Source organism: Hyalella azteca, unplaced genomic scaffold, assembly GCF_000764305.2.
Source record: "Hyalella azteca isolate HAZT.00-mixed unplaced genomic scaffold, Hazt_2.0.2 contig3927, whole genome shotgun sequence".
NCBI lineage: Eukaryota > Metazoa > Arthropoda > Malacostraca > Amphipoda > Hyalellidae > Hyalella > Hyalella azteca.
Genome location: NW_025934156.1, coordinates 87,786 through 100,783, shown reverse-complemented (window position 1 = coordinate 100,783; position 12,998 = coordinate 87,786). Strand labels below are relative to the sequence as shown.

General features: G+C 42.6%; 1 protein-coding gene across 2 annotated transcripts; it reads right to left on the bottom strand.

Moving 5' to 3' along the window:
• Nucleotides 1-5,286: 5,286 nt before the first annotated feature.
• On the bottom strand, nucleotides 5,287-12,638 carry LOC108665517 (protein XRP2). Of its 2 annotated transcripts, XM_018152274.2 has the most exons (8): nucleotides 12,484-12,638; nucleotides 11,328-11,373; nucleotides 10,370-10,533; nucleotides 9,589-9,761; nucleotides 7,581-7,734; nucleotides 6,749-6,920; nucleotides 6,320-6,478; nucleotides 5,287-5,998 (listed from the first exon to the last, which is right to left on the bottom strand). In XM_018152274.2, exons 1-8 carry the CDS (start codon nucleotides 12,564-12,566, stop codon nucleotides 5,888-5,890), a joined length of 1,062 nt encoding a protein of 353 aa, XP_018007763.1. In that variant the 5' UTR covers nucleotides 12,567-12,638; the 3' UTR covers nucleotides 5,287-5,887. The 2 variants fall into 2 exon arrangements, with proteins under 2 accessions (XP_018007763.1, XP_018007765.1); XM_018152276.2 differs by lacking the exon at nucleotides 11,328-11,373 and having other exon boundaries at nucleotides 12,484-12,544.
• Between the last annotated feature and the right edge of the window lie 360 nt (nucleotides 12,639-12,998).

Sequence of the window (12,998 nt, the reverse complement as noted above, 5' to 3'; positions counted from 1 at the left end):
GAGCAATCTAGGGTGGAAACCGTCTGATCCAGATGACTTGTTGGGATTCAGGGAGACCAGGCGCTTGAGAACCTCCTCTTCATGTATCTCGAAACTAGTTAACTTCGAGTCCACTGGTCGCTCCTCAATAGCTGGAATACTGTTCAAGTCCTCATCTGTGAAGACACTGTTAAAGAACTCATTTAGAACATTGGCCTTGCCCTCGTCAGAAGATATCTTCTGTTGATTTACATTCAGATCAGCAATACCGTCCCTTGTCTTACACTTCGAACTAGCATACAAGAAGAAGGCTTTCGGGTTCGTTTTCGAGTTTTTGGCAACGTCTTTTTCAAAATTTTTGACTGCAGTGCGACAAGCTTTTTATCATAACAAAAAAGGATTGCGATCCTAGTGTGAAAGGCAGTTGAACCTTTTTTTATTTTTATTATATACCTGTACATACATAATATTATTTAATATATAATAAATATTTTGATATCTATTGCTACCGCAAGCGGGCGTTGTCCAATCGACGATTGCGACAGCAAACTAATGTATCAGTTGGGACAGATTTCAATGAAGTAATCTCAGACAGTCAAGGTGGACTGCAAGACACAGTGAAGCGCTAGTAAATACTTTATTGCATACGGGTAGCGTGCTAAAGGAGGCAAGAGATTGACTTTGCAACAGATTTGGCTAAGTTGGGTTCGATGCCAGGGTTTTATGCGAGTTATTGCGCTCTTGAATTACCAGTGAGGATCGTGCAAGGAAGAGGTACAACGGTGACTTCAGATTGCACAAGGAGCGTGAGTATGACTTCAAATTATTTTTACCCTTCTTTCTGTTAAGTATTTTTTTAGGTTCTTTCCATTTCAAATACGCCACGAACATTTTACCAGGCATTAATAAAGATTGTTTCCTGTCGAATGCAATCTTCAAACTGACAAGGAGGCACAGCTGAAAAGCAACAGAAACTAAGACACTTGAACAAGAGGTCGCTTACACGGGACGTCGGCCGCCCGCACCTGAGAAGCTGAGAAGAGGAATGTAAGGAATCCTACCTACATAATAACATAACCCCCACAACTGATACCTGCAATCAGACACCGTAAGCTCAGCGGTGGGGCGCTCAGGAACAATCCCTCTAGGATCGCGAAATCCCATACTTCTGACGAGCACAAACATGTCAGAAGTCCCCCCCCCTGAGGGGTGATCAAGATTTTCGAGACATCACAAGAAACGGCATAGGCAACCCAACATGCGGAACATTTAAAAAACATGTTCACTGGCGTCGCTGCCATCATCCTTAATGAAGATAAAACGATCATTTCTGGCATAGCTTCTCGCGAGGGAGAAGTTAGGTTCAAAAATTGTGTGAACACAATCGAAAATTAAAAAATTAATGAATGGCTCTCCCTCGTCGAGAAGGAAATGCGGATGACATTAACCCAAAACCTTGTCTCAGCGGTTGCAGACATCCGTAGACTTGGGCATTCCGGCACAAACTCTACTGCCTACATGAAGTCGTGCGATCTTTACCAGGCGCAGCTCGTGGTGCTGGCTGCCCAGATCATCTGGACCGAAGATGTCGAAGAAGCCTTTGGGTCAGGCGACTCTTCTGCTCTAATCAATGTGTTAGACGTTGAGATGAGTCGCCTGACCTTAGGGACCACCAAGCAAGTTGAGTCCACATTATCTCAGTTTGCTGACTACGTGCTGCAAGAACAGTCTGCTCTGCGACGCAAAAGCTTGAGCATTTCATCAATGAGTTAGTTCACCAGCGAACGGTCATTCGCGACCTTCCAAGGATGAACATCAACAACTCTAAATCCTTCCAGTTTCAGTNACGTGTTGCTTACGGTCAGGTTTGCCGCGAGCAATACTTATTGTGCAGTGGAGCGGAGGAACAAAGCGATCAATGGATGAAGATGAGACTGCCCAGCTTAATTTTTTTCATCGTGACTGTCTTTAAAGTGTTCTTAATTGGTGTAACTATTTATTAGGAGCCTAGCCTTGCCCTGTTGAAGGATAGTGTGACAAGGTAAGATGCTCACCCATTCTCATCAGCCATTAATAATCATTGCGGTTACAGACTTCTACAACAACTGCGTCAAGGTGCGTTGCAACAGTCAAACAATTAGGGCTCAAATACCTCGTTTTTGCCCGCATTTTCCTTGTATTGGAGCTTTCACAGGTGTTAAACTACGCTGTTGCATGCAGGTCTTTGACAGCGACGGTCAGTTTGTGCTCGCGTTCGGTAGTCACGGGGAAGGCAACGGGCAGTTCATCGCTCACACGGGCGTCGCGGTTGACGCCCACGACATCATCATCGTCATCGCAGACTGTTACAACTGCCGTATCCAGGTGTGTGACGTGTTACCGACTGCCGTATTTAGGTGTGTGACGTGTTACCGACTGCCGTATTTAGGTGTGTGACGTGTTACCGACTGATTTAGGTGTGTGACGAGTTGCCGACTGCCGTATCCAGGTGTGTGTCGTGTTACCGACTGCCGTATCCAGGTGTGTGACGAGTTGCCGACTGCCGTATCCAGGTGTGTGTCGTGTTACCGACTGCCGTATCCAGGTGTGTGTCGTGTTACCGACTGCTGTATACAGGTGTGTGTCGTGTTACTGACTGCTGTATCCAGGTGTGTCGTGTTACCGACTGCCGTATCCAGGTGTGTGTCGGGTTACCGACTGCCGTATCCCGGTGTGTGTCGTGTTACCGACTGCCGTATCCCGGTGTGTGTCGTGTTACCGACTGCCGTATCCAGGTGTGTGTCGTATTACCGACTGCCGTATCCAGGTGTGTGACGTGTTACCGACTGCCGTATCCAGGTGTGTGACTAGTTATCGTACACGCACAAGCTTTGTAATACGACGATGACGGGCAACGTCGATGTTGATCCTAAATGTCCCGTTTCTATTCAGGCACTGTACCGACACATACGATGCACTATCGACCCCGTATGCATTGCTATTGAAATGTCTTAACTTGACGAGCTGAGATCCCAGTCATTGCATCACGATGTCATCATCGCCTCAGGTGGCATACCGCGTCGCTCGTTTCATTCACACTTCTCTGCCAGCCCCACTAACCACGTGTATTTCAGGAGTTTGTACCGTCATGACGGAGTGTTGTTTGTCCCGCAGGTGTTCGACAGCGGCGGGTCGTTCCTGTCGTACATCAACACGCTGGCTGACCCGCTGCACGGCCCCCAGGGGCTCGCCTACACCTCCGACGGCCACGTCGTCGTCGCTGACAGCGGCAACCACTGCCGTATAAAGGCCCGTATTGCTGCTCATGGGCCGTGTTAACCCTTGTATCTTTCACAGTACGATGTCTTCGAATTCTTCGGTCTTGAGAAGAAGCTCAAGATGAAAATGCAGGAATTCCCCATCAACGAAGACGAAGTGGAAATCCTCTTGCCTTCAGTGAAGGCGGCCGAGCAGACTGCCTCTGAGGTGACTTACAAGTGTACGGCTAGTGCAGTTAATCTGACAGCGGCTACCTGCAGTAGGGGCTGGGAGAGATGCTTCAGGATAGACTAATGAAGGACGGTAGAAGGTACTGCAGTAGGAGACACCTACAACCAGGACACCTACATTCAGAGGCGCGAGGAACAGCTAATGGAAGCCGAGAGAGTAAGGCTGTGGTTTAGGGAAGAAAAGGTAGAGCAAGAGGAAAGTGGGACTACGCCAGGGGAAGGACGGGCAGAAGAGGATCGTAGATAATTTTGGGTAGTCTTCGCACACGGTGGAAACGTTCAGGTCCCAAGGTGGAGGATGCAAAGGCGCCAACCACCGTAGTTATGCTGTAGGCACTGCAATCTATTATATATTAGCTTCAGGAGTACGGCAGGAGGACAGCCATAACCACCATGTCAACTATAATACCTACGACAAGACAAGGCACATGGTCACCTGTTGCTGCTCCATGTGATGACAGAAATATCAGGTCTGAGAATATCAACATGTTGATCATTGATAACTATATAACATGTCACGCAAAGAAAACACCTCGCAGATTCACTATTTTAGCAATCGATACGCTTATAATTGATCGCTCACAGTATCTCTCCTAACATTAAGATCATGATCACTCGTGTATCACGTCTTTCGTACACGTCTTTCTATGCATTGAATAGCCATAAAGGTGTAACTCCACATCCACGAAATACATGCAAGTTTTGTATCTATTATACACTGTGAACGTAAATGTGTTTTACATTCCCTCTCCTGGCTCTGGTAGCGATGTGAATAGGATGACCAGAGAGCAAAAGGTTGCTTCAAGGAGCCGTACAATCAAAAATCCCTTTAAATAAACGCAGCCAGCAAGTGCACGTAGCGCTTAATTTCTCGCCCGTGATTGATGGGTTTACCTTAAGGGGAGCGTCTACCCTAAAATTTATCTCGGCTATTTACGAACGGATCACTCTGAAACTTGGTACACATATGTAAAACAGAATTCTAAGACATTTTTGTTGGTTCACGGCTGATTGGTGGATGTCCGGAGAGATCTAAAGCGTTCGATTCAGGGCTTATTGGTGCACAAAATTGGTGGTGCACGGCTGCGCTCCCTTGAGGGGTAATGGAGAACCTATATAGCTGCTTATTCTGATGGGAGCTTCGTATTATTTTTGTATTTCCTTCGTGTCAACCTGTGCGAGATCCTTCAGGATTTTTTTATCCATAATGGACAATGGTTATGGTTAATCCTTTCTGATCCATAACCATAACCTATATGATGTTCAACTAAGCAGTGATCAAAATTACGACTCTTGTCCTTTCTTTTCCAGATGAAGAAGCCACACTGCTCGCTGTGCATAAGTTTTTATCATAGTATAGTATAGTATCTTCGGCATTAAAGAATAGGCCTGGATAGGCCTGTCGCCGATTCTTGTACTTTTCTTGACTAGACTGGTCTTTTGATCAGATCTTTTCAACGGACGGTAGATTTAAAATCGCTTCTAGATTTCAGTTGTTCCGTAGGGTGTGAGGCATTTAAAGACTAAACATATGCTCATGCATGGCCTTGTCTAGTCTGTTCTTGAACGCGTTTATACTTGGAGCGTCTGCAATATCTTCAGGGAGGCTGTTCCATGTGTCAGTGACTCGAAGCGAGAAGAAATGTTGTCGCGTGGATAAGTTGCACCGCAGTTTTTTTAGTTTATAGTGCATGTGGGTCAAAAAGAAAACGTTGTACATTGAGTTAGACGCACTTATAATAGGACGAAAAATTATGCCAAAAGGATCTCATGGGCTTGTATAGTAAATTTTTCAAAATGAAAAGACAAAACGAAGTGCTTTCGGTGAATCTAAGTTGTACTTCATTTATTAACTTTAGCTTGTCGTACAATACATAATTTGAGTTATAAATGCTCAGACTTGAATGCTTAAAACAACGAAATGAATAGCCAGTGACAACTTATTTATATCTTTGATCGAAACATTGTAACCATTTATTGCTCTAAGGTATTAAGCGTTCCTTTGCTGCTTGGTCAACACCATAGGAGAAGCAAGGCAAAATAATCCCAGGTTATCAAGAAATTCATCACCGCAACGGGATGCACAATTGACACTAAACTTGCATTAACAATTAGGGCTAAATCTATCACAGATCGCATAATTAGATGTGGACGGATGAAACATTTTGCTACGTAGAAGAATGGCAGCATTAGGAATTCATTGACTTTTAATGGAACAATATTAAACTTCTGACAAACTTCAGTGTCTAATCAATTAACAGAAATGAAGAAGAAATACTTTCTCATATACTAGAAAACCACCATAGCATATATTACTGAACGCATAATTTTGTGCCATAAAACTCGGATGCTGAATAAAACTCAATAACAAACGGTGAAGTCGATAAGGAATGTCCTCTAGACGAGTGGACTAAGAAGATCTAAACGGACATGGACAGCGAGGCAAACGAGAAGAACTTGTTGGCAATGTTGTAGCCGTTGCCGTTGTTAGGGGACAAGAAGTAAAGGTCCCTCCTGACTGCAGAGACGGACTGCCAGGAAAAAAGATGAATGTTATTAATTATTTAATCAATTTTGCAAATTACTGATGTGCAGCTTAATTTCAGCGTATTGAATCACCATACGGCATTCAGCCGTATTGATGACTGATCTATATAATTAATTCTTCGGAACCCTAACATTGAAAGGAATTTTCAAAATGAAGTCAACTAGTAGGGAAAACTTTTGACGCGGGCTGGCTAAAAATAAACTTTAAAATAGTATGGATGGTTACCTGTTGACGTTATGAAATACCTATAATTTTAAAATGTTGGAATGGTTGCCTGTAGAAGTAATGCTATACGGTGGATCACCTGCTGGATGTGGTGGTAGGGCGCGTCGACGAGGAGCGCCACCACGGGCCCCGCTGTGAGCAGCGCCCCAGCGTCCCCAGCAGCCGCCTCACCCAGCACCCGCACAGCCTCAGTGGGGGAGATGGTCACCTCACGGGTGTACAACACAGCACTCAGCCCCTGCACACAGCATGACGGTCAGTGGCCGGATAATTACGTTGATTCTCTCATGCTTCATCAGGGGCGAACTGCCTATACGAGCCGTAAAGCACTCGAGAACTTAATTTATTCAGAACATTTAGATAAATAATAACATAATAACTAATACCCAGACAATTTACACTTTCTACGGGTCATTGTATTGAGAATATACGTTAGTTTCACTTTCATCGCGTGTCATGATAGCTCATGCAACCTAATGCATTATTATGAACGTATGACCAGACTAACAGCAGCTTCTTGTAAGACCCTGACGACACCCTTGACGATGGCGCCCTGCTGAGGGCAGTGGTATATTATGACGAGGAGCGGCTCGTCCCCCAGCATCCTGTAGCTGGGGGGACTCACGCTGCCCATCGTGAAGGGCACCACGCTTGTCGTCCGACTGCACTCAATGCCAACGCTGGGGAGGAGGGAGAAGACCAATTCCAGTTAAGCATGAGTGGCAGCAGCTTAATAGCGATCTATCTATCGTTGTATTTTAATGGATATCAAGTTTGAATTGCGCGCAAAATTACTGTTAGAACATACGGTATGTTAGTTCAGCCGCTCGTCCTGCTGACTACCGCAATAACCCTAGATACTTCGCACTAAAAGTCACGTCAAGAACTTTCAATCAAACTACCACAGTAATCTGATGGTTCCTAGCATTAAAATAATTATATTTACCGTATTCGTAGACAACCTTTCCAATTTTACAGGCAGATAAAAATTGAAAAATCCACTTTAAAAGAGCAGGCAGTATTTTTCACCATAGCAGAGTCTCATAGCAGAGTCATGGCAGATGCTCTCTCACAATCGTCAGAGAGCATCAACAACATACGATACATTACCAAAAAAAGTTCTAAAAAGCCTTTTTTGTTATCTGAGATGAATTCAAAGCTATTATTTGCAAGACAGTTCAGACGCTAAAGTTTGATAGAGATAGACGTGGCAGTGCACGCTCGAGTTGAATATTTTTTTCTTTTAAAAGGCTCGTAATAATACGAGACTTAACAAGAATTGAACGCAATTGCTCCGCGCTCGTAATGGGCTGCTGGGCTAAGAAGACAAATTCCCTTACCAATCAAACGGAGATTGCGACGGCAGCTTGAGATCAGGGAGAACAGACGGCATCACGACACTCCAGTTCTTGTCGCCGTCTGTGCCTGGAGTGAAGTCGTGAACTTCACTCCAGTTGTTGTTGAACACACTCAAACCAGAGCGCCGAAACTGGTCTGAAAAAGACATATACCGTACCACAAGCAGGGATTTCAATTAAAATTCTATATGTCGGTATAACAGAAGATGAAATCACATCCAGATCATGAACTTTTTCATTTAAAAAATATTATTTTATGTCATTTCAATCAAAAGCTCCTAAATATTGATTGATTTATTATTTAGATTTCATCCGATATTTAATATTTAGTTTTGGCTCATACTGTGTCGAGATGATCCACACAAGCGCAAAAACTGCCTCGCTATTTGGACAAAATCCCATTCATTTCTCTGAAGGCATGTACTACACTGAACGTCTGAGTTTGTGACCTGCAACTTAGTGTTGAGACGCTATCCTTGCAGTTGTTCATAGTAGAGTTGGTAGCAGGAGAAGCGGACTCGCGTGCTGGCCTCTATGTTTAGTGTAGAGACGCTAAACTTAGTGTAGAGGCGCTATCCTTGCAGTTGTTCATAGTAGAGTTGGTAGCAGGAGAAGCGGACTCGCGTGCTGGCCTCTATGTTTAGTGTAGAAACGCTAAACTTAGTGTAGAGGCGCTAACCTTGCAGTTGTTCGTAGTAGAGTTGGTAGCAGGAGAAGCGGACTCGCGTGCTGGCCTCTATGTTTAGTGTAGAGACGCTAAACTTAGTGTAGATGCGCTAACCTTGCAGTTGTTCGTAGTAGAGTTGGTAGCAGGAGAAGCGGACTCGCGTGCTGGCCTCTATGATAGGCTGCGTGTTGCACAGCAGCCGGAGCTGTAGCTCCTGGCAGTCTCGGGTCCTGAACTGACCACACGCTGCCACCACCACGCAGCTCTTGCAGTCCCGGATAAACACGCTGCATGTCACAGCAGTTAGTCGTTAAACATTGTTAAACCATTGCTTAAACCCGAATCCTTATTTAGTTCTGAATTTGTTGACAGTAATAATTTTTGTATATGGACAGCTGCCACCTTCAACGAATTTTACAATCTAACAAGTTTCAGAGCTTCCGCATCGGCAGCGAAAATTCTCAATAAAGTGATATTAATGCAATTTAAACATTAATTTAAAATCTCAATAAAAACTTTAGTCAACTGAAATTATCGATTATATTTTTCCGAACACAAATATCCTATTCAATATATGCGTTAGTAATTAAAATGTGGCAAAAACGATCGATGTTTAGCGGCTCTTGTAGCCTCGTTCTCGGCCTTAGTCATTTAATTGGGACACTTGCGTGTATTTGAGCGTTCCCACGGTTATTTTTTGAACTTTTACTCATTGCAAAGTTAAGGTTATTCAATCAAGAGCTTAAAGTCTAAGATCCATGTCAAATTTGAAAATTTTATGGTTATGTCAGAAGTACCTTCAAAAGTGTAATTTTCAGAATCCTCTGAATCGATGAGAAAACTTTACAAATTACTTCACAGTAAAATCCTTAGATGAGATTTAGTTTGTAAGGTTTCAACAAAATAATGTCATGAAATGATTTTGCAGAAAAGTGGTTCTTCGCTCCAGTCTTATGCTTATGGAAAAAAACTGTTGCACGCGTTGTTCTCTACCCACAATATTTGATTCGTCCGAGTATCCCGTAAACGGATAGAAAACATACTGACGAGAAAATAATGAGTGGATGGAGATGAAAAATATTTGTGAAACGCTTTCGGATGGAAATTTAATCACCGTCAATGCTAGGAAATTGAGTGATCGTCTCTGCTAGGAAATTGAGTGATCGTCTCTGCTAGGAAATTGAGTGATATTCTCTGCTAGGNTAGTGTAGAGGCGCTAACCTTGCAGTTGTTCGTAGTAGAGTTGGTAGCAGGAGAAGCGGACTCGCGTGCTGGCCTCTATGTTTAGTGTAGAGACGCTAAACTTAGTGTAGATGCGCTAACCTTGCAGTTGTTCGTAGTAGAGTTGGTAGCAGGAGAAGCGGACTCGCGTGCTGGCCTCTATGATAGGCTGCGTGTTGCACAGCAGCCGGAGCTGTAGCTCCTGGCAGTCTCGGGTCCTGAACTGACCACACGCTGCCACCACCACGCAGCTCTTGCAGTCCCGGATAAACACGCTGCATGTCACAGCAGTTAGTCGTTAAACATTGTTAAACCATTGCTTAAACCCGAAACCTTATTTCATTTAGAATTTGTTGACGGTAATAATTTTTGTACGTGGACAGCTGTTTCCTTCAAGTACTTTTACAATCTAATAAGTTCAAGAGCTTCCTCATCAGCAGCGAAAATTTCAAATAAAGTGATATTAATGTGATTGAAACATCAATTTGAAATCTCAATAAAAACTTCAATCAACTGAGATCATTGATTACATTTTTCACATAAATGGAATGTTTAAGAGAAAATAATGAGTGGATGGAGATCTAAAATATTAACGAAACGCTTCCTAATGGTAACGAAATCTCCGACAATGCTAGGAAATTCAGTGATCGTCTTTAGGAGGAAATTCAGTAATTATCAATGCAAGGAAATTGAGTGATCGTCTCTAATAGGAAATTCAGTGGTAGTCTCAGCTTAGATTTTGATCGTCTCTGGAGCGAGTGCGGTCCTCGTGCTCTCGTATCTGCTCGTAACTATAACGTTCGTACTCTCGTATCTGCTCGTAACTATAACGTTGTTCGTACTCTCGTATCTCCTGGTAACTATAACGTTGTAATTTTCTCACCTGCCTGACGTGGGTCCGATGATGATGGTACAGTCGGAGCAGTCGTCCACGGTGATGGTGTTCAGGTGGTCCAGAAGAAAGATGCAGCAATGACTACACTCGCGCACCACGAACTGCTCGCCTGCTATCATGCCAGGCATCCGTCCCACCTCGACCCCCACCATCTGTTAGTTTACCATCATGTCAAGACAATTAAGTGGACAATTCAAGAGATCCTTTACAGTATTATTTTACATCAACAGCGTAAAGCACATTCAACGAAGCCGCGGCTTCCGAGTTGTGCTTCTGCATCACTGTAAGCAGCAGTGCGAGACAGCAATACGTGTCTTTCTTGTGCCATGAACCACGATTGCTAATATATGATAAAAGCTCAACAGCAATAGGAAAGTAAATAAAAACAATAGTGCATTTTTTCCATAAATGAGAAAATGCGCTAGAACTAGCAAAGTGTTTGACATGAAATTTGTAAAATATTAGAATTGGGAATACTTTTCAAACTCACGATAAATAGAAATTTACGGTCCATTAAAATAATAACCAACGGTCCAATATTTAAAAGAGTGCGTCGAGCTTTAGCGATTTGAACGTTCAATTATCAAGCCATTTAGCATGAATTAGAATAAAATTTTAGATATCCGTAATTAATTTTGAGATTCACTACGTGAAAAAAAAAAATAGTTTCATTTTCCTACTTTCTAGCACTCTTCTCCGTCGAAAACACTGGAGGTTTTCTATCGTAGATTGCAAGTCATTCAGTAGTGAACCTCTCATCTAATGACTCAAAAAAGTTAAAGAAGTGCGACGCGCGATACGAAATGCAAAACAAAGAGCGATGTTCTCAGTGAGGGCAAAAACAAACATACGACGCAGTGCGTGATAGTGAGGCATGCACTACACGGTTAACCGAACACGTGTGCCGACACCAACTTGGTGATTCAGAAAATTATGCTTCGCTTACTTTCTCGATGGTGTATTTAGCTGGATCCTTCTTCTCGCGCTTATCCCTGCAATACAAGCGACTAATGGGGCATATTTTCAAGCACGATTTTCAGCAAAGATTGCTAACAAAATACATTACCACTCTAAGTATTAGTAAGCAAATAAGGCAGGTTTCTTGCTCAGCTGTACAGCATTGCCAGCGGTTGGTAATTGTCGTATTTTCCAAGCTAAAAATGCGGAGTGAACAAGAAACTTTTGTTAGCATTTTTTGCATGAAAAGTAAGCGTTTCTATTTAATAAATGTATATGAAGTACTGCAGTTCGGCGCAAGTTTGATATCTTTAGTTATTAATCATTTTTGTACATGTAAAGAAGAGCAGAGATTCAAGTCGAACGAATTTCTATAATAACTAAATTAAGCACAGGAGATGAAAAAGAATAGCAACCTCAGTTTCACAATGTTCGCATAACAACGGGTCCAGAAATTGCACAATGATTTGTAAGGGCGCCGAAGGTTCAATACATCTTTATTCGTTAACCTGATATATAACATATGACATACATTTTGACGGACATAATATTTTCAAATTTTAAAGAAATCCGCACCTTTAAAGATATCCAGCAAAATATAATTTAGAATGATGCTCTCACGTCTGACGAAATAATATTTCGATAGAGAAACTCTCCGATGAGCGTTTCATTTCAGTGTGCACAGCAGCAACGTTAAGTTAACAACATGACAACGAGGTTACCTGTATAGTAATTCTCCGAGTTACCAGCCTGCATTTCAAGAAGCAATTGTAATGCAGCACAACCTTTGTCCATATTAACCTGAGGAAAAGGGACTAATCCCCTCTTTATTCATAAACCTAAGGAATAAGGTTTAATACCCTCTTTATTCTCTACCTGAGGAATAAGGCTTCATACTCCTTTTATTCATTAACCTGAGGAATAAGGTTTGATCCCCGATTTATTCATTAACTTGAGGAATAAGGGCTAATACCCCCTTTATTCCTTAACCTGAGGAATAAGGTTTATTACCCTCTTTATTCATTAACCTGAGGAATAAGGTTCAATTCCCTCTTTATTCATTAACCTGAGGAATAAGGTTTAATACCCTCTTTATTCCTTAACCAGGTTTATATTAAAATGCAAGAGCACCAAACCAGGCTTACCAGGAGTAGACCTTCTTAGCGGTCACGCACGGCTGATCCCCAGCGATGACATCCGCCGCCGTGCGGCTCAGCCAGCAACCCATGATGTCTCCTGCTTACTTGCGAACTTTAAGCTATAAACTCAAGTATGACTAGAAAATAATCTGAAATAATGAGTATATAGAGCTTCAGTTTACTCTTACGAATGACAATAGTGTGAGAAATTTATTCAATGCCATTCGAAAAAGTATTCCGAACTTTTAAGCTGAGTTGTAGCAAAGTGAACAATCATATTGCGAAAGAAAATAATTAGTCATCACTATGAATAGACGAAATAACTTAGTTGTCCAGCAACCTTCGCCAGGTTAGGAAGGAAAGAAACAACCTTAGTATCTCGGCTACACATAACGAATATAGCTGAACAGCCACGCAATTAAAAAAAACATTTGTTCAAAGGTACGCTTGCTCGAGACGCCCGCCACCCGAAGAGGTCAAAAGGAGGTGCAAGAGTACCTACACTAACATTAACTTCTCGG